Raw genomic sequence first — 22,770 nt, 5'->3', positions numbered from 1 at the left:
TACATCCCAACTTCCAGGACATTGAAATTCCACATCACCAAGGCTCAAATTCATTTAAAAATACAAATAGTGTATAGTTTTCTAAAAGCACTGCCTTTTATGTGGACATGCTTTTTCAAAGATACTCAATAAGAAATCCACAGTCAAGTTTGCAATATACAGCTCACGTTTTTTTTTTTTTCAAATTGGAATGTCAAATTGACAACTGTTTTCAGTGGGGCAGACAAAACACTCACTGAGTCACAGATGTTATCTGTAAAACCAATTATTATCTGAAACAACATTATACTATAATTCCTCAAATAGTAGCCTCCACTCTGCCACTAAAAATGAGTTAAAAATGCAATTAAAAATCGGGATGAACAGAGGGTGGTATAGCTTGGATTGATTAATAATTTACTTTAAATAGTGCAATCCAAGCCAGCACTTTGCACCCAATGAGGGACATTATTCAAATTCCTCAACAAATGAATGTGATATGGCATCTGCAATTAGGTGTTAAAACATTCTCACCTGCAGGGGCCGATGCCAGTAGGGGCTTTTTTTGTGCTGATAATCCTCCTGATCAGAGCAGCCATTTGAAAGAACGGTGCAGCAACTTGCAAGAATACAAATAATGACAGAAGTTTTGCTACGCGTTTGACCTGGACACGCCGCGCTGGATGATGACGTCACTAAGCATCACTGCTACTGGACCGTAAACTACTGTCTAGAGGCGTACAAAACGTCCTTATTTTGCATATTGTCCCCATAAATGTCACTTAAAAGGAGTTTAAAATAAGGACAGATGAGTTAAATATGAATACTAAATGAAGTGAATCCACTGACCAAAAGAAGAAGAAGCGAATCAACTGTATTTCACAGGCCAACTACAACTCCCATGGTGATGATGTCAGGCAGACTGAATCGGTAACATTTAACATTTTTATAATTAAAAGTGCAATAAAAAAAAAAAACACGCATCCATAGAAAACCTGCCATGCTTAAATCCAATGCTTCATTTCGTAGTATCGATTCAATCGCTGGATTACCTTTTAAATGATGTTAGATCGATATTTGTCATCTGGAATGGAAACTTGTTAAGCGCAGATCGATGTAGTTGAATCATAGGAATATAAACTGATGAATCAATGTCGTGGATGAATCATTTCACCGCTACTAATTACCATAATGCACACATCTTGACATGGCAGCTTTACAGATGAAATTTACAGTGGCCTTAAAAGAAATGCTTCTAGAGTAAAAGCTGCTACACATTTAAACATAGAATATTATACTTGTTATGTCATAGTAATACGTATATGATTGTAATCAAACTATTTATATATTTGTAGAAAATGGCAAAACTATATATACAGTACTATGTAATATTATAAAAATACATTTGTACAATGAAAAGTTCCTGCCTGATAAAGGCCTTACCCCTAATATTCACCTGGTAGTCCCTGCCGTTGAGTAAAGACACTATATGAGGAATTACAGTATGTCATCAGGCACAACATACAGGTATATGTATAACATTATGACATATATAATCACTACACAGTAATATAATTTATGTATGTCTTACAGTGCCTAAACTCTGAAAATACGATGGCTTTTTCAGTGCTCTTAAAATACGAAAGACCAGGGCTCTGTTCTGACGAAAAAGGGTCGTCATCGGCATCAAATGTTGGTTGTCTGCAGCTTGTTCATCATGTCCGCCTCCCTGTTGCCGCACACCGTGCTGCTCTCGGACAGGAAGGGAGCGTTCTCACCGGTCTTCCAGTGAGCATTGGGCTGCTCCAAGCTTACGGTGGCACGGCTGGTCTCTGTGAAGGAGGAATTGTTGTGGTAGCTGAAGTGGCTGTGGTTGGTGGAGGGGGTCTCGCCCCAGCCCGTCTTATCCCAGGCCGACTTCCACTGGGCCCATTTTCTCTTCAGAGCCGTTTGGGCCTGGTGGAGACAAAAACAGAGCGGCTTTAACTGCAGTACACCGTTTTAGCCACATGGGGGATTGTTTATTGTTTGACCCAATACAAACAATCTACTTTTACACAGTCAAAACTGGTGTACTTAATTAAGTGTTCAAAGGATGCACAGCTAATGACATACCTCAGCATTGCAGAAACAGTATATAATTGCCACCAGGAGTCCCTGTAAAGCAAAAAAACGTCCCCTATGATATCCGATGGTGGCATGTGTAACAACTGACCTCTTTAAAACAAAACCCACTGAATGCACAGCGGGCATCTGCAAAGCTGACCTTTACAGTGGACATGGCATACTGTATATATACAGCTGATCTTTACAGTGCCGTTTAAATGAAGACAAACAAAGTTTAAATGCCTTTCTAATCATATACAGCACATGTTTACCTATAATAGAAGTCTGGTACTCTCTGAACTTGACTAAATGAACACCCCTAGCCACTATGTGAGTAAAAAACTGTGTTGTTTGTACCTGGAAATGGCAGAAGATATTTACAAAGAAGTCATAGATGGCCCGGCTGATGCGTCCCTCGGGCCTCCAAGGGAATAGGACGAACTGTACCCCCAGCAGAGGGATGAGGATGAGGGTGGCTCTCACAGCCTTCATGTAAGTAGTGGACTCGGCACAGTGAGTCTCCTTCAGCTTGGTGATCAGAACCCGCAAAATGTTCAGCAGAAAGAACAAGTTGACCTGGACACAGATGGGGTGTACATCAAGTACATAACAAGCAATGTCTAACATTGAACCTAAAGGTAGCCTAGCAGTCAGTTTACTCTAATGGTACACTCACCAGCAGTGCAGCTTGAATGGGGCCATGAATGATGTAGAGCAGGTGAGTGTGTGAGCTGAACCAACACCTAAACACACAATAATTAGTCAATAGTTTTACAATAGTATACTAAGGCTTTCCCAATCCTAACCTGAAGCCTAAAATGAAGCCTAAACCTAGCCTACATATAAGGATAGCCAAACCAAAACCCCCAAACCTAAAGCTAACTTTAGCTGACACAACACAAAACACAAATCTCTAATCCTAATCCCAACCCTAAGAAAACTAAACCTAGCCTAATCCTTACCCTCAAACTAAAGGCTTCATTGTGATACAGAGTAAACCCTTCTTCCAGCGTCTTGATCCTGTTATAGCTGTCCGGCGGGGACTTGAAATTCTCTGGCAAAATGCTCAGGGCAGTGTTTTCCCGAGAGTGAGCAACCACAACTCACTTTGACTATCTATTGAACAAGCCTAACAATAACCTCAAACGGAGCCACACCACCACAACACCATCCAAGATCTTACTTGTCATTAAAGAAAAAGCCACGAGCCACAGCATACGTGATGGCAGGAATGATAGGAAAGCCTGAGGATGGAAGTACATTCACATTAGCCTGGTGCCATTTTGGGACAGTCAAACAGGACAGTAAGAGCACTCACCCCATCCCAGGACATAGTACCAGAAGAGCTGCTGCTCCCCGACAAAGACGGCCACTATGATGAGAGTGTGAAGGTAGATGCCCTCGCACAGCATCCAGAAGTAGTTGGAGGTCAATGTGTACTGAGTCAACACAGCCAACACTTTACAGCTCACCTGGCAGAGAGATTGTCAGAAAAATCAATCAATTTGTACCTCATAGTTTAGACATTGTGACACTGAATGACTGACCGGATTGCTGGCGTTGATGGCCTGGTTGTTGGCCACCGTGAGAGAAAGCCACATGATGGTAACAACTGAGTTGAAAATGAAGGAGAGGAAGGTGTTCTTGTGGAGGGAGATTCTCTGGCAGCTAAGACTCCTAACAAAACAAACACTGTCAACGTTTATGCCAATGCAGTTATGTGCAGAAGAGCGTCAAGCTCAACACTCACTTGAGGTAGGAGAAGATGATGAGGGAGATGATGAGGGAGACGATGGAGAGGCCATGACCCACCATGGCTAGGTAGTAGAGACTGATGGCAAACTGCACAAACAGTAAGTCATTGTTCATTTATTAGATTTATAATGTGCAACAGTAACAAGGAGCTGCATGCAGGATATGACTCAGTTTACACTATCTGGTTTTCAAGCCAGTCCAAACTGCTTGTGATAGACCAGACTGAACTTCGGCCTCAACTTTTTCTGCAGGGCTTCCAAAGCAATGACTATCAGATACCCACTTCTACCACTGTAGCCCCTAAAGTTCAGATGACCTTATCTTTTAAAGGTGCAAATGTGACTTTTTAATGGTGTCCTAACATTAATATGTGTCCCTGGAGTATGTTTATGAGCACCAAATGTGAGAAAAATCTATCATCTCCATCACTTGCTGCTCCACTGCTGTGAGGAGAAGTGCTCAGTCGCATGACATCATGAAGGAAGAACCACCACAAGCTCGATGAGCCTGCCCGGTGTATGCAGCCACCACTTCTGGGAGGACAGCTTTGTAAAAATAAATTGTAATAAAATTGTGAAAGGCTTCGCTACACATCTTAAAGCCCAGAGCTCTTCAGTGAAAAGGCATGACCTTGTTGTTAAAATATGAGTGTAATAGTAGCACTGTAGCTCACATAGCTTTGCTAGTGTTGCTAACACGTGTCCTCCTGTCCCACTCCTTAAAGTGCTCACGACATCAAAAAGTTGGAAAAGAAACAATAACATAATGAAAGTAAGTAAGTACTGAATAAAATACATCTTGTTATTTCCACCGTGAAAAGTAACATTGAAAAGGATATTTCCTGTGTTAGACGTGTGCTCGAATGTTGAAATATTTATATTTTTTTACAATTTTCTTCGTAATGGAGCAAGGAGCAAGTGATGTTTACACCAGACAGTCCCACCCAGAAGGCCCCATTGACTACAATATTATTACGCTCCAGTTCCATCTGAATTTCTGTTGTTAGTTATATACACTGCTCAAAAAAATTAAAGTAACACTTCGAAAACACATCAGATCTAAACTGGGGGAAAAATGATCTTGAATATCTTTCCTGATAATAAGTGGGTGATGTATTAGTGCCAAAATGATGCCACATAATTTGATAGAAATGAAAATGATCACCCTATAGAGGGGGGAAATCAAAGACACCCCAAAAATGAAAGTGAAAAAATGATGTAGCAGACTGGTCCATTTTGCTAAAATGTCATTGTAGCAACTCAAAATGATTCTCAGTAGTTTGTGTGGCCCCCACGTGCTTGTACGCATGCCTGACAACGTCGGGGCATGCTCCTAATGAGACTACGGATGGTGTCCTGGGGGATCTCCTCCCGGATCTGGAACAGGGCATCAATGAGCTCCTGGACAGTCTGAGGAGCAACCTGGCGGCGCCGGATGGACCTGAACATAATGTCCCAGATGTGTTCTATTGGGTTTAGGTCAGGTGAACGTGGGGGCCAGTCAATGGTATCAATTCCTTCATCCTCCAGGAACTACCTGCATACACGAGCCACATGAGGTTGGGCATTGTCGTGGACCAGGAGGAACCCAGGTCCCACTGCACCACCGTAGGTTCTGACAATGGGTCCAAGGATTTCATCCCGATACCTAATAGCAGTCAGGGTGCCTTTATCTAACCTGTAGAGGTCTGTGTATCCTTCCAGGGATATGCCTCCCCAGACCATCACTGACCCACCACCAAACCGGTCATGCTGAATGATGTTGCAGGCAGCATAACGTTCTCCACGGCATCTCCAGACCCTTTCACGTCTGTCGCATGTGCTCAGGTTGAACATGCTCTCATCAGGGAAGAGCACAGGGCACCAGTGGTGTAGTTGCCAATTCTGGTGGTCTATGGCAAATGCCAATCGAGCTCTACGGTGCTGGGCAGTGAGCACAGTGCCCACTACAGGACGTCGGGCCCTCAGGCCACCCTCATGGAGCCTGTTTCTGATTGTTTGGTCAGAAACATTCACACCAGTGGCCTGCTGGAGGTCATTTTGTAGGGCTCTGGCAGTGCTCATCCTGTTCCTCCTTGCGCAAAGGAGCAGATACCGATCCTGCTGAAGGTTGAAGGACCTTCTACGGCCCTGTCCAGCTCTCCTGGAGTAACGACCTGTCTCCTGGAATCTCCTCCATGCGTCCAGGTACCGCAGTGATGCCCTGGTCCAGATCTGGGAAGAGATCCCCCAGGACACCATCCGTAGTCTCATTAGGAGCATGCCCCGACGTTGTCAGGCATGCGTACAAGCACGTGGGGGCCACACAAACTACTGAGAATCATTTTGAGTTGCTACAATGACATTTTAGTTAAATGGACCAGTGTGCTGCATCATTTTTTCACTTTCATTTTTGGGGTGTCTTTGATTTCCCCCCTCTATAGGGTGATCATTTTCATTTCTATCAAATTATGTGGCATCATTTTGTTACTAATACATCACCCACTTATTATCAGGAAAGATATTCAAAATCATTTTTCCCCCAGTTTAGATCTGATGTGTTTTCGAAGTGTTCCTTTAATTTTTTTGAGCAGTGTATATTTTTATATTATGCCCACTGGTTGTGTTGAAAGCTTTTGCTGGGGCGGGGATTCCAGCATGCAGGCTAGATTTTGGCCAGCACATTTCCAATAGACTACTGAGGGACCTCTGAGACTTGGTGAACAAGTGTACAATATATGACATTTAAGAATAAAAGCAGTTTCATATGAAATCATTTCTTAATAAGCTGACTAAAAGATATTTAATAACCTTACATGGATACGTGATTGTCACCTTCAGTTTGTCTTTGGTGTAGATCTGACACTGAGTGTAGTTGGACCACACTCTCTTGCTCTCTGGGTGGTGGAACCACTGGCCGTCAGGATTACATACTTTGGTCACTTTCTCTGTTGGTGAAAATATTATAATTTATCATTTCACTTGATTGTGAGTTAAAAAATAATGAAGACCAATTTTATTTCTGCGTGTTAAGGCCTCACCAGCAGGGTCAAAGTCGTGGAAGTATTCAGGGCACATCTGTACGACAGTCCCTGGTGGCGAATCCCCCCAACACAGCCAGCCATCCCACGTGCGATTACAGTAATTACCTGCAGGGGGCAGTAGATACAAGCTATTTCTTGGGGAGTTGCGACGTTAAGTGTACAATTACAAATGGAGACAACATATTGGTTGTGAAATGTCTATTTATATGGTTTACTGCACTTTTTTACCTACTTTATGTATTGGCCACATTGATAATTATTAAAGTCAAGTGGTTGAACAAAGAAACAAAACAAAACAGAACAAAGACTAATTAGCCCTCTAGCTGTACAACCTTTAAATTCAAATGCCCCTGACGTCTTAGAAAACAAAGTTTAGATAAAACGTGCAAAAAAGAGTTGCACAAAAACCGTATCACGCATAACGTCGTGCGAGAAGTCAGTAAGTTATGCAAAACGTTCTATTATATTATTATATTGTATTATTAATGGAGGTGGTGGAAAAATATTAGTCATGTGACACGACTCACCTCTGTAGTTTTCCTTTGCCATTGAAGTTAAGACTGTTTTATTGTTTTGATATTAACAGTGGTTAACTTATTTTTACACTTGACCATACATTATGACCATTAAGAATGTTAAATGGGTTTTTTTCCTTGTTGTTTGCCGGAAAAGGATGTACATGGCAAGAGCTCTGCTGATGATACTAGAAATTTGAACTATTTTGGTGCTTTCCTGCCTACACTACACAAACACAAGATCAGAACTGCTTGTTGGCTCCCTCAACTTTAACTCGCATAGGCGAGTCCTTGAAATAAAGTAGTTACAAGTGCTGATAGCTGCTAGTAAGTCAAGCTAACCGTCTAACTGCTGAAGTTCAAAGCAGTTGCCTAGCAACAATGCAAACAAAGCAAAATGATACTGGCCCTAGAAATATGGATTCAAAATGAGAAATAGGGTCAGTCTGGCTGTCGGATGAGGAGGAGGACGATACCTCAAATGAAAATACAGTTTCAGAATTCAAAGATATTCTCAAGACCAAAAATTTGATATTATACGCCTGATCCATCATCCAATACACGGCACCATCTCCCGACAGTAGAGCAGTTTCACTGGCAGATTACTATCACGGTCCTGCTCCATGAAAGTCTAAGCAGATCATTCCTCACCCATGTCATGTGGCTGTTCAACACAACAGAGGGGGGTCGATAAAATACACAGACAGGACTGGACTTATTCTATTTTCATATTTTTCTTATTGCTCCTATCTTGCGTTGTTTGTTTCATTTTTATGAAGTTTATTATTTTTGCACAGCTGCTGGAAATGTGAATTTGTCTTGGAGACGAATAATCGGCGATGTATCTGTCCATCTTGAAGCAGGAGATGACAAAGTTACAAGAGCATACTGCAGTACAAACAATGCGAGAATTTAGGCATCTGCAATCACAAACAGAGCAAGATTTTAAGTGTGTGAAACCACAGATTCAATATGTACGAACACAGAACAGCCTTATCACAATGATCATGGAGGACCATGGTGATGTCATAAACCTTATGGAGGAAACTAGAGCACTGACAAGGATACCAAGACACTAAGACAAGAAAGCGAGGAGTTGCAAAATGAAAACGCTGCCTTACTCGCTGCTCTTAAGGAGGTTAAAAACCCTATGGAAGAAAATAGAGCATTATGCAATGATACAGTATCAAGGTTCTACAGAACGATATCAAGGCATTATTGGAAGACAATGCTGCCTTGCTTGCTGAAAACAGAGCATTATGCAAGGATGCCAGGGGTCTGCAGGATGATATGAAGGCATTATTAGAAGACAATGCTGCCTTGTGTGCTGCTCTTAAGGAGGCTAAAAACCCTATGGAAGAAAATAGAGCATTATGCAAGGATGTCAGGGTTCTACAAGAAGATATCAAGGCATTATTGGAAGACAATGCTGCCTTGTGCGGTGCTCTCGAAGAAGAGAAAGAAGCAAAGGAAAAAATATCACAGAGCAAATGAGAAATATAATTGATGAGATGGATCTGAATGCACAAATGAACAAAGTGATGCTCACATGGCTCTGAATTACACCCAGGTCAAAAGATTGGACAGTTCAAAACAGAGGAGAACCAGATCATATGAATGTTCCTTCAACAAAGCAACAGATTGCCAACTTCCTCCAATCAAAGGAGGTGGATGTAGAGATCGACACCATCTACACTTGCATCTTACTATATGGAAGAAACAACCCCACACCCGTCATCTGGCGGTGTAACGATTCATCTACTACATCGATGTATTGATTATATTACTTTGATCCAAATACATCAATCTGTGTTCAGCAAGTTGCCATTCCGGACAACATATATCGATCTAACATCGTTTAAAAGATAATCAATTGATTGCATCAATACTAGAAAATAAACCATTGGATTTAAGCACGGCAGGCTTTATATGAATGTGTTTTTTAGCACTTTTAATGATAAACGATAAACGTTAGTCGACTCAATCTGCCTGTCTGTGACGTCATCGCCACGTGTCATACGCCAGCAGACAACAAACCATACCATGGCGGATGAGAGAGGACAAGCCGGCAAGCGATAAATTATTAAGCCACCATTGCAGTCTAGTATGTGGAAACACTTTGGCTTTTGCAAAGAGGGAGATGTTTTAAACAAGTCCAAATGAGTGCACCGTTTGGCGATTCATTACCCCAAAGAGAAAGAAAATCCACAAGTGAGACAGCCAGAGCAGAGGTGACAACACACAATAATAGCTGCACTGCAGCTATTATTAAAAATATACATTTTACTGCCACTTGGTCTTGCTCTCTGCATTCTTGGGATCGTCACCACAACATCACAACGCCCAAACACGACACATGCTTCTATTTTGAAGCTTACTTTGTGCTGAACAGGAAGGTACTGTGTGCATGTTTTAATGCTGAGTAACTAGACAGTAGTTATGTTTCCGTTTAGCAGCAACAATAAAGCTGACAATACTGTAACACGTGTCAACATAAACTGACCCATTTTTCAAAGAAATGACCCTTTTGCACCTCAAATTTTACGCTGACAAAAGGTGTCAACTACACTGCCAGTCAAAAGTTTTAGAACACTCCCTGGAGGAAAAACCTACATTTTTAAGTGTTAAGATGGTCTGTCTCTCTTCCATTGTTAATTCCCTTTTTTCTTGTCATTGTTGTAGCAACAAATGAGTCCAGTACAATGCTGTTCAACTGATGTTCACAAGTGTATAGTACCACAGTGTGTTCTGAACACTCTTTTTATGCAGACAGAGGATGTAGTAAGTACTCCAGAACTTGGAACACCTGTAGGAATTAGTTGCACCAACTGCCAAGGCTTGATCAGCCTCCATTTCTGCAGAACAGCTTTAAAATGTTGACCCATTTTGTGGTCCCTGAAACAGGCCATGTTGTATAATTCTGAAATACACATTATTTTTTAGTTTATTCTTAACCTCTGGTACTTCACCACTTACCTTTGTACCATTTCAAGCTATTCATTGGACTTATAACTGGAATAATTGTGGTGTTCTAAAACTTTTGACCGGTAGTGTATGTATGCTGACGCCAACTTAAGGGGCACTTTTTAATAAAAAGAAGAACAAGGTGGAACGGGACTGACGTAAACAGGTTCCCCTGTATTTCTATTCCGGTTATATCCTGTGGAAAAATGGTTCCCTTACCTTTTATACATGTTCTCCCTCTCCTATGTGGTACTCCTAGTCCTATAAATTAACTATTCATTGTAGCTTGCATTGTGCGCATAAGCTGCAGCTCTCTGGCAGCTGGGCCGCTCAAACGGGGCCAACAATAGACGGAAACCTGCTGGTGGCAGGTTACGCAGCGGCATGCTGGGAAGCGGGGCACAAAATAGCATTTCAAAGGCGGATTGAAAGAGAGCAGCAGTAACAAGCAGTGCCACCAGACAAAGGCAAAGTTTCCTTTCTTTCAGAATCATATCCTCTTTAACCGCGACTGACACAATATATTCTATTCAATTAGCACTAAACACAAAGGGCATCTACAGTAAGGTGAATGAGAGACTTCAACACTCTGAGTTCAGTATAAGTGTTTCATTTAAAACTCACCGGACGAGACGATACACAAGGTTGGGTCTACCAGAACAAGACAAGATGATATTTTAACTTTAAAAAGTACGATGACAAAATATGACTGGGAAAACAAAGCTTTTTATTTAACCAAGTCACAAAACAATGCATTCATTGTCCCACAAATTGATGCTAAACAGTATTATTCTCAACATTTTTTGAGACCAAATAAAATTATAATAATAACATTACATGATAATATATCACAATAATGGAATATTTCCTTTAATGTGTCGTCTTTCACTATGTAAAGTTGTGCAATTGCCGTTTGTGACATGTATTTTCTCACAGGCAATTTGTACTGTCTATAAAACGTTTGGAGCATTTCCTTTAATGCTGGCTTTTCAACTGTATTAACTATTTACTTTTCCAATCAAACGTCTCAGTGAGTGTTGACTGTTGGTGTGATTTTTTTTTTTCCAGATGGGAAAAGTGGGCCGGGTGGACATGTTTGAGGTGGGAAAGTTCCTTTTGTTACCTTTTATGTTGCTACCACTTTCGAACAAATTCGGCATACTGGCTTGTTCTTTTGCTGTGTGAATGCTAGTCCCTCCATCCCTCATAGATAAAGCGACTGTATGACTGACAAGAGGTCTCACACTGTTCAAGCCATCCGCTCAACGGAACGCCTGTTCTGTGAAGCATCTACAGTAGGTGCTGATGAACCATGCATAGCGTGAATCCTCTTCCTGCCTGTTTGGAGGCGAGAGAGGAGGAAAACAGACACCCATGCACATGGCAATATATAGAAGCCGGCAAAATTACCAGGTTCATTTTCTTTTGTGTTAAATGCGTTTATTTATTATCACGAGGCAGTTTTTTTCTCATCACATTTTGATCCTGTGACACCCCTAATAGATAGATATGTAGTATGAGAGGTGTCCTGGCTGGGCCACCAGTATTGTAGACCACTAAATTCGGTGATCTGGGTTTTAGAAAAGCAATGACAGCGATACCTTTATTACCGTACTAGTCAGTGTACTATCAAAATAATTTTAGAGTTAAATTGTTACATATTGTTGATTTAAGAAGGCTTATACATTATTTGTGAAACCATTTGAGGTAGATGACAAATGAGAGTAGTCCTATCAAATAAACCAACGAGTAGGTGCAGTATCATTACCTTCTTCTGCTTGATTAATTATTATTTATTTCGAGCAAATAGTATACTGTAGCAAAATAAAACAATAGAATGTATACAGAAATAGCACAATTAAGTCCAGAATAGACTTGAGAAAGAAAAAGAGATAATACATACAATACCTTCATCTGCTCGCGGCGGATCATGGATTATCTTCAGGTAGCACTCAAACTGCGCAGTCAGGATCTGGTGACGTGTCGTTCCCAGAACTGCGAATATGTCGCCCACATTCCCCTGCTGATCCTGCAAGGCTAATGTATCTCCTTCCATGGACCCCAGGTCCTCGCAACGTGTAACCTACAGCATGTGAAAATGTAGTTGTAGTTTGTTATATAGTAAATGAACATCTTCTGTGGGCGTACACTATACAGTACAGTACATTGGTGCCTATTTGTGGTTTGGCATTGGCTCCCCCAAATTTTTTGGGATTTCTGTTCCGTGCCTTTAGCTGTAAATAATTTGTTATTTTGTGATAACGTCAACAGAAAGTGATGGCGCTATCTGCAGTGGACAAAGAGTGCTGCAGCTATGAATGCAGGTGAGGGCAAAAAAACACAAGTCGATTTTCTAGCAGGAAGATGCTTTGACAAGAGGTGATGTTGTGTAACTGCACGTTCTGAAAGAACAATACTGTATCGTCTATGTCTGTAATTGATTCTTCATTTGTAAAACTGAATTTAAAATGTGTTAAAATCTGTGGGAGGCATACTACAGGGTTTAGAGCAGGGTGCCCATTACGTCGATTGCAAGCTACCGGCAGATCGCCAAGGTAGATCGCGTAAACATCACTTGGTAGCTGCCCATTCCTGAAACCTTTTTAATATGTTTCCTTGATTTAGGCTGCATTGTCTTTTGCATAATCATTTAAAATTCTTGTATATCGGTAATGTTTGATAGCAAATGCTAACTGGATGTAATACATGATGTGTGCCCTAATGAACGTTACATAGCTAATGTGACTGACATATTACCAGTACTCAGGTTATGTACACAACTATTTAGGAGTTATGTGTAATTATCTTTATTTCCATATTGAAGTGAATTATGATAGCAACTACTTGGATTACCTGTAAACTTTGAAAATGTGAATATGAAATACTAATCATTAATATTTACAATAGAATTTCAAAATTTTCTTAAGATTTTATATATATATGTTTTGTAGACGCCCGAAGTCAGCTGGGATAGGCTCCAGCATGCCCCCGCGACCCTAATGAGGATGAAGCGGTATAGAAAATGGATGAATGGATGTTTTGTAGAAAGAGGTAGATCATTGCATGCTGCATGCTGAAAAAGTGCGTGCATCTCTGATATACATGTATAGCATACATGTATATAAATAAATACATAAATACGTACTCATATTTTTCTTTATAAATACAGTAAATATATATATTTTCCATATTTATAGTAGGTGGTAGATCTTGGGGACTTGGTCATTTTAAAAGTAGCTCACAGGCTAAAAAAGTGTGAGCACTACTGGTTTAGAGTATAAAAAATACTCACTCTTTTTAGGCCTATTAATGGGTGCTTCAATTATTTGCGTACTACTACTATATGTCAATTTTATGGCAAGTTTGAGCGAGTGGACGATTAGCTTTTCTAATACACTCTCATATGCATGCTCCACAATGTTGTGTGTGTCCATGTTTACAGTATATTCTTACCTGTGAGCCCAGCACTAGTACAAACATCAGCAGAGGAATTTCGGTCTTCCACATGTCACTAACAGAACAAACAAAACATATTAAGAATCCATTCGCAGTCTCTGTGAACATGTTTTTCCTCATCTATCAAGACAGGAAGCCCCTGCTCCGTCATTAATCCCTCAGCGCTGTGTGCACTGGAGGTCAGAGAAGCAGATGTTTATCATAGGGCAGCAAGTTCCCTAAAGGGTCGCAGACGATCATCATCACTGCAGAGAGGCTGGACTTTTAAACAATTAAGCGTTTCTTCTGTCGGACGAGTTTTAAATCCTTAAGGGGAGAAAACAAATACAGCATGGTTTCATCTAAGTCATGGCTCATGTTGCCGTACATTCAGTTCTTACCATTTCCTGTACAGAAAGAAAACATAATGGTGGGAAATACAAGACAGACCAGGGCTGAACATGAGCATAGTGTTTTTTAAATGAAATCCACAGTGATATACAGTATAATGCTGGATGATTTGTGTCACAGGGTTGCCGTAAATTGTACATTTTGAAATATCATTTTCAGCGTGATAGGAGAGTCACTTTCTGTGAATATTCTGAACTCTTGTTTCAATACCCATGTTGTGCTGCCAGGAGTGTCATAGAGTGAATGTAGCTCAGCTGTCGCGCTCTGCTGTGACATGTCGGTCTTTCCTTATGTTGCTGTGCCGTTAGTAGAGCTTTTGTGTGACTTGTTAGTGCTCCTTGCTGCTCATTATGCGGCGTGTCTCTCAGATGCTGTTTTTTCTGAGGTGGGCGGAGCTACTGGACGAGTGCGGCTGCATTCCATCAGCACTTCCATTTGCTCACCTCAGCTGCTTTAGGTAGGCGTAGGGGTATTCCCCCGTTCGGACGCTTCTGACCACGCTTCACGTCAGCTCGGCTCTCCAGTCATTCACCTTAGTGCCCTTGTTGTACTTTTATCCTTTTGTCATGTGCTACCCTCCTGCTTGGCCGATAGCCCGCTTGTCTCTCCGATAGTTCTTAGTTACTCTTTTCGAACTCTCCCTTTCTGTCACGGTCCATTAGGACTCTTAATTTCGCACCATAGTTTTGAGTTTCTGTATTTTTGTTGCACAAGTGTTCAGTAAATGTTTATTCTCACCTGAAAGTGTCTTGTCTCAGCATGCGGGGATTCACACTCAAACTTCCACGCACCAGGCATGACATCAACTTCCCATAGCTGACCCCATGTGTTGTTATTTTACTATGAGACAGGCAAATTTTTTGACCAGCATTGAGTTAAAAAAAATTTACGGGTGGGCGGATTATATATACATACACATACGTATTTATATATATATATTTTTCTTTGGGTTGTCAAAAATAACACATTAACGCCCGTGATTTATCTGAAAATCATAACGCATAAAAAAGTCATAACTAATAGCAATTTAATTTTATCACTAAGCTTGACCACAGCGTCACCCTGTAGTCCTCCTGCGCGGATGTTTACTTTCCTCGAGTTGAAAGGTGAAAGGTGGGGCAAATGCAGCCAGCAGCAATGAATGAAGACAAAGACCCAGGTCTGCTTCATGGGAAATTTCAGTTTAAAAAGCCACCCAATGGAAGTCTGGACATATTGCGGTGATGAATTGTCTTTTCATAGAAGCACAAGTCTGAAGTACCACCTTCTGGCAAAGCATATCTTTGCTAACGTTAGCAAGGATGCTGACAACGTGGGATCAAGCAGAGTGCACCAGGCTCAGACTTATCAACAAAAAGACAACGACTAGGTTAAATAATGCAGCTGCTGAATAGGTTGCCAGAGAGGTTGCAGAACCATCAACATATTTGAAGACGACCGTCTTCACGACCTCATACAGATACAGTATATTTAATGATATACTGTATATATAATATCATACTGAAATATATATAATGGGCCACAGGTGGCACATTATATAGAACACCTTCAGGGGAACTGTCACAAGAATTCACAAACTGGATGGAAATGAAAAGGCAACAAAGTTGGACCAGCTGGCCAAAGCTACATTTGTTGCACTGACAGGACACCACTGGACAGCTGTAAGCAACCATAACTACCAGGAGGTAACAGTACTTCTGGTTGATAATAGTTGGCGGCTGCACTCATTTGTAGTGAAATCGGAGGAAGGCATTTCGCCAAGGCATGTGCTTGTCACTTTATTGATGTTGCTAAGGAGTGGGGGACAATAGAAAAGGTTACCACTGTAGGGACAGACAGTGCCCGAAATATGGCAGCAGCAGCGAGGAGTCTACCATACAAACATTTGCCGTGTGTCGCGCTCATGCATTGCTCAGCAAATAAAGACATTGTATTCTCTTTATGTGTATAGCTGTTAAAGTCTTAAAATGCTGGTTTGTTGAATATTTCTTTATTCAGACGCCATACATGTACTACTTTTATCTCAAAACAAAATTCAAGCCAATTGTAGTACTTCAATAGATAAAGTCTACTTAATTAAGCCCAAGGTAAATGTGTGATTAATCATGATTAATCACAGAGTAGACGTGATTAACTTGATTACATTTTTTAATCAATTGACAGCACTAAGTTTCTTGTGCCTTGATTTATCTTATTTTTGGAAAGATGTAATTTATTTTAGTTAAAGGGGTATTGTTTAAAATATATGAATTTGCTGATTATTATTTTGATTGATAACTGTCATGTTCTTATTTTAGATTATTTTATTGTATGAAAACTACTCAATGGAATCAATAAAGTTGTTATCTTAGCTATCTGAGAAGATCAAATACATTGTTTTTGGTGCCGAACTGTTTCCCAAGTATATGAAACGAGAGGTATTAACTTAAATTTGTTTGTAGAAAGGCGTCTTATGAAAGTAAGCACATATATTTGTATTCACTTACAGCGCTGTCTTGCCACATCCAATATGGCGGCGACACTGACGTAAGGCTCAGCGCTCGATGCTGCGTCTATGTGTATGGTTTTGACAACAGCGCTTCCTGTTTCCCAGCGTGCTTTGCTGTACTGTTGTAAATTGCTGCTAAGTCACACGTTTTGGGCTCACCTAGCTGTTGATTATTCAGTATTATTCGTTGGTAGTGTCTTGTCTGTTGTTATCTACCTATTACGTTGCTCTGTGATGTTTTTTTAGCTCGATCTTTAAAGACACCGTGAGTAAGAATGGTATGTGGAATGATACGTACGCTCTCATAGTACGTCTAAGTCATCCCAAAATTTTGTGCCTGCATAAAACTTTTCGACGTATGTTAACGTATGATTCATACGTCCCGCATCCGCGGGCAATAAGTTATGCGTCGTTGACGCCTGTTCACATACGTTATCTGTACGTCCAAAGACTCACCGCCTTGATTCGTTCGCTTGCTCATTCATTCAGCGGCTTCACGGCTTCTCCTCTGCCCAGCTGAGTGGAGGAATGAATGAATGAGCGAGCGACCGCGTCAAGGCGGTGAGGCGTGAGACGTACTCTCCGCCCGAGGTCTCGCCCTCGAGACCCATATACCTCATCGTGATTGGTTCATTCAGCCGAGGTCCCGCCCTCGAGACCCATGTACCTCACCGTGATTGGTTCGTTCAGCCGAGGTCCCACCCTCGAGACCCATATACCTCACCGTGATTGGTTCGTTCAGCTCCGCACACGACAAGTGAAATTCATATCAAACTTGCGGGCCACACGAATATTAATCTTTCATATTAAGACCAGTCTGAGACCCCTGGTGTAGGGTAGGCTGCATACGCTACCACTTATGGATTTGTGACTCGCTAAGGCATTAATAAAGTTGACGTGCTGTTAACATATACAAAACTTACCCATAACTTATTCGACGTACACCAGCGTATTGGCCAAATTTTTCATACGTTGGCGTAAGCTGGCTAAATCGTCAAGGTGTGACAGGGCCCTTAATGAGGTTTTAAGTAGAGCTACAATATGCAAAAGCAAGAAGGGGGAGTGAGACAAAAAGCATTTTGAAAAAGTAATTTATTGAAAACAACAATTAAACTGAAATAGGCTGTTTATCAGCTGATGCAAATTCTAGCAATTTTCCAACTGGTTTTAAGATTTTGATCAGGAGTGTAAATATATATAAAATTCACCAAGTGTTCGATTGTTCACCCACTAATAGGGAACATGACCTGCGTTTAGACCGTCGTGAGGCAGGTTAGTTTTACCCTGCTGATGATGTGTTGTTGCAATAGTAATTGCATATGTGTGAAACACTATAATTATATAAATTAAATAAAAACAACTATCTACCTGGAATTATTTGTCTTTCAATGCATTCAATTCAATGGATGCTGTATGCATGTTCGAAATAAATTAAACCATAACCATAAGCATAAGCATGACCATACAATCTGCTATATGTGCTTGTATCCCTTTTTCAGGAGCACTTTAAACATCATCCCACATAAAAAAACAAAATTGAATTTGACAGATTTTTTTTTTTACTGAATAAGACACGCGGAATGTACATGCATAAAGGATGTGTGATAACAATATGAGCTATGAAATGAAAACATTGACTATTAAAGAGGATGTGAACGTCCCTTCTTTTTTACTTCCCAGACAGTGCAGTGTTGACTTGTGTTTGTGCTTGTTTGCCATCATGTGTGAGGTAGTTGTCTGCATGTGAAAAGCTACTTAAACCATCAAAAGGTTGACTCAGATTGACTCTCACTATTTGCATGTTGCCAGCATGTATGTTAAAAGTTTACTGTATATTAAATACTTTGGAACCATCTGGCAGGCCGGGTTCAAACGCTTGGCGGGCACGCTGTGGCCCCCAGGCCGTAGTTTGCCAATCCATTGTTTTACGACATAAAACTACAGTACTTCAATCAGTGCCTCTGCTGGTTGCACCAAAGCAGTACGCTCCATTGTGTTCCAATGTTACAAGACGCCATTAAACCAAGAATAACTTCACAAAACTATTTAACTCTAGATTAACTGATAATGCACATCTGTAGTTTATATACTACTCACAAAAAGTTAGGGATATGCACAGCTGTTATGTTAGAGAACAGCAAGTTGTGCGTTAAGTGTTGAACATGTTGGACAAAATTAGAGAAGCTCAAATGAAGTTCACCAGTAAAGATTATACAGTCGTACATTGGAGGTTCATCCTGAACTGTATCTGAAATATTCCTAACTTCTTTTGAGTAGTATACCACATATTTAACATCAAACATATATAAAAAAAAAAGATTTGTCCCTTTAAATCATTGATCCCCAACCCCCAGGTTGGTACCAGGCCGTGGGTCATTTGGTACCGGGCTGCACAGAAAGAAAAAATTATTTTGATTATTTTTTTGATGTTTTATTTAGAAAAGTGGCCGGATTCTCTCTGTTACATCCGTCTCACTTGACGCATGTCCATTGTGCGTGTGCTAACTTTATCTCATGCCGCACAGATAGACTACTACTGTATTTTTACCATTTTTCTTTCACCTCATATTTGGTGTCAAATGCTGATACTATGTGGGAATGCATAAAGGTAAGTTTGGATGACTTATTGAGTGCTAATGTGCACATTTGTCTCAAGTTAATTCATGCTAGCGCACTGCCTTTTACCACACACGTCAAACAGCCATGTAATAATCTCTCTGGAAAAACTCCAGGCTTGAACTGGTGGATGGTGGGTCGGCATTCATTTTGTGCTTTTAATTTGATGTTATTCATGGCTTAGTTTTACACAATACATAATAAATAAGATAAATTAGATCGCTATAATGTACGAAACCCCGCCCCTCCCCGGTCCGTGGGAGATTTGTGGGTCCGTGGGTCAAAAAACATTGGAGACCACTGCTTTAAATGACAAAATAACTGCAGTTCAGAGTAGAGCCTAATTCTGTTTAGTGTCTTCAATGAGTGCTGTCAAACAAGTCACTTTCATGCTGACAAAGAAACACAGCTGCAGTTACATGAGTTCCATACGGCAAAGTATTGTTCCTAATTAGGACACTTTTCTATAATAATTGTTACTGCTGTAGGACCATTGACCAAAAAGCGCTGCGTGTAAAAAATGATGAACTATGGCCAAGGAGTTTGGTTAGCACCCAAAAGAAGAAGGCTTTGTTTGCAGCAAGTTCAGCATGACCGACTGTTTCAATAGCTGAGCGGGTTCCTTTAAAGGAGGCCCACATTTTGCACTGCTGCATGTTTCGTCTGCGAACAGTCACTGTCAAATGACGCGTGCTTTACACTTCTGGTAACAGCTACAGACGCATCGCTGTCGACACAAATTCCATATTCAACTAGAAGATAGTTTCCATTGAGTCATATTGTTCAGCTTGGCTCGTCACAGTACAGCCATGAATACGACAAACCTTGATTTGCGTTCGTGTTGCATGGCAACAGTTGCATCAAAAGGTGGATTTGAATGTAAACTATATGCTCATTTTCAGTTTGGTACAGTATGCATTGTATGCGTTTCCATTGTAAAGGGTCCTAAAATACATTGCACTATCAAGTCCTGCTTGTGAAGGATTAATGTCTTTCTGTTGATTGATCAACAGTATTTGTCCACCTTCTTATAGGTTATAATGGAATAAACTGAATGCCAAGAAAGCAAGAAGTTCAATAAAATGTTCTATGGGTGTTTTTTTTGTTCAAACATATTGAAGACTTTTTAAAAATACTATTAAATCATTAAAAATGACTGAAACAAGTCTAAAAAGGTCATCAAATATATAAATTGGCCATACATAGATTCAATATTTTAATTTAAGTTGATACTTCACGATGTAATTAATGAATAGACAGTTTAATGAATTATGTCACAGTTTAACAAATTCATTCCGCCAAGGAAGTTATGTTTTTGCTGGCGTTTATCTGTTTGTTTGTGTTCAACATAACTTTCTGAAGTTCTGAATGGATTTGGATGACATTTTCAGAAATTGTCGGAAGAACTGATTAAATGTTGGAGGTGATCCAGGGGTGATAGTTTAAAGCAGGCGTCTCAAACTCAATTTCACTGGGGGCCAGTGGAGGTAGAGTCTGGGTGAGGCTGGGCCGCATCAAGTATTGGGAGTAGGGCTGGGAATCTCAGGGTACCTCACGATACGATACGGCTCACAATACATCCATGTGATAACACCACTGTTAGTTCAGTGTCGGTGTTTACTTGCCCTTGTAAGTATGGAAGTAACACTGAGCTTGCCCGGATGTTGCGGGCTGCAGTTACACTACTCTTTGATGTCCAGTCGCGGGCCGCAAGATACGATTTGGTGGGCCGCAAATGGCCCACGGGCCGCGAGTTTGAGACCACTGGTTTAAAGGATTCTTCAGTATTGCGAGGTAGGACCATTTTCGGCATTTATGCATATAACCAGAGCACTTGGGAAAAAAAATACAGGTCAAGTTTCCAACAGGTTCTATAAAATATCAAAGACTGATCCAGATAATGGAATAATTCCAGATACTATGATCTAAAATAGGCCGCACGGTGGCTAGCACACAGTTAGCACACAGTCACACAGGCCACACAGTCAGGAGATCGGGAAGATCTGTGTTCGAATCTCCGCTGGGCATTTCTGTGTGGAGTTTGCATGTTCTGCCCATGCGTGCGTGGGTTTTCTCCGGGTACTCCGGTTTCCTCCCATTTCCCACATTCCCATTCCCGTTTCCCACATTTCAAAAATATGCATGTTAGGTTAATTGATGACTCTAAATTGTCCATAAGTATGAATGTGAGTGTGAATGGTTGTTTGTCTATATGTGCCCTGCAACTGGCTGGCGACCAGTCCAGGGTGTACCCCGACTCTCGCCCGAAGTCAGCTGGGATAGGCTCCAGCATGCCCCTGCGACCCTAATTAGGATAAGTGGCATAGAAAGTAGATCGATGGATGATCCAAAATATGAGATTATTTGGAATGAATTAATATTTGGAATTTTTATCATAGGGAGACAACAAATGGAGCTATGAACATGCAACATTATATTCCATTATATACTGTATAGCCAAGACACTGTAGTACCTGGAGTGTGCCAATGGATTGTTGTATCTTCAAAAGCTATGGAGTTATGATCCAGTAAAAAAGACACCATTACGGAAAATGCGATTTTTGTGAATAGCCACTTAACTAGTTAATTGATTAATTGGTTTAATATTTACTATTTTTTGTATTTTTATTATTTAATTTTGGCACAAAAAATCGGTACTGCCAGCACACAGTACCAGGGACATGTATTTTATTTGTTTAATTAATAGGTTACAGGTTGTGTTGCTGGTGTGGTGTGATGTATCCAAATGAGTCAAGCAGTTCCAATGTACAGTATGTCTTTATTTATTGCTCCAAGCATAGTTTTAAATGCTAGACTTTGTCTGTTTGTTTTAGCCGCACTCTACGATCCCACCTGTTTAAAACCCTGCTTTAAGAGCCACACTGCTCTCATGGGGGTGTGGGTGATGACGCAGGACGATGGGAAAGCCAAACATTGTTGTATCACTTTACCAGACTGAGGATTATTGACCTGCATGCTGACTGAAGTGGATGGCAGATGTTGCAGGAAATAAAACAATGCAGCCCTGTAGTTTAAACAAGGCTTTATTACTTTAAATCAGTGGTTCTAAATTATATATTTTCAGCTAATAACAAAAGAACAAAATATGAAGGAGTGCCTGGTTTCAGAGGAAATTTTAAAATATCAGCAACTCAAAAATACTTTAAATTGAATTAAATAGTATTTTTTAGGTAAACATTTTTAGAAGACACATGCATGTCCTTATGTTGTGCCAGGAACACCAACCTGCATCAGGCTTAGCAGCTGTCTAACTTTCTTGTACATTTGTGGTAGAGCTTGTCATGCTAAATAATTGTAAATGTGAAGCTTACTGGACATCGCGAGTCCATCGCTTTCGGCAGGTTTTTAAAGCTGTTTTTTTCCACTGTTGCAACAGGGACCATATCTTAGCAATGTGATAGGACACCTATAATAGCACACCACTTTGCTTTTGCTTTCATGAGGAACAAACAGGAGCG

At 40.6% G+C, this 22,770-nt stretch overlaps 1 protein-coding gene across 1 annotated transcript in view; it reads right to left on the bottom strand.

Moving 5' to 3' along the window:
* Positions 1 to 837: 837 nt before the first annotated feature.
* The window catches only part of calcrl2 (calcitonin receptor-like 2), a 35,341-nt gene continuing 13,408 nt past the window's right edge, over positions 838 to 22,770 (bottom strand). Inside the window, exons 2-13 of the mRNA XM_054770681.1 lie at positions 13,795 to 13,852; positions 12,250 to 12,424; positions 6,860 to 6,967; positions 6,654 to 6,766; positions 3,836 to 3,927; positions 3,633 to 3,762; positions 3,404 to 3,557; positions 3,269 to 3,329; positions 2,762 to 2,828; positions 2,443 to 2,661; positions 2,095 to 2,136; positions 838 to 1,935 (exon numbers count right to left, since the gene is read on the bottom strand). Coding sequence (XP_054626656.1) covers positions 1,666 to 1,935; positions 2,095 to 2,136; positions 2,443 to 2,661; positions 2,762 to 2,828; positions 3,269 to 3,329; positions 3,404 to 3,557; positions 3,633 to 3,762; positions 3,836 to 3,927; positions 6,654 to 6,766; positions 6,860 to 6,967; positions 12,250 to 12,424; positions 13,795 to 13,852 — 1,489 coding nt within the window. The 3' untranslated portion in view covers positions 838 to 1,665. The remainder of the gene's footprint in view (positions 1,936 to 2,094; positions 2,137 to 2,442; positions 2,662 to 2,761; positions 2,829 to 3,268; positions 3,330 to 3,403; positions 3,558 to 3,632; positions 3,763 to 3,835; positions 3,928 to 6,653; positions 6,767 to 6,859; positions 6,968 to 12,249; positions 12,425 to 13,794; positions 13,853 to 22,770) is intronic.

This window comes from Dunckerocampus dactyliophorus, chromosome 1 (genome assembly GCF_027744805.1).
Source record: "Dunckerocampus dactyliophorus isolate RoL2022-P2 chromosome 1, RoL_Ddac_1.1, whole genome shotgun sequence".
Lineage (NCBI taxonomy): Eukaryota > Metazoa > Chordata > Actinopteri > Syngnathiformes > Syngnathidae > Dunckerocampus > Dunckerocampus dactyliophorus.
The sequence above is the reverse complement of the archived record's forward strand: the minus strand, read 5'-3'. Positions and strand labels throughout refer to the sequence as shown.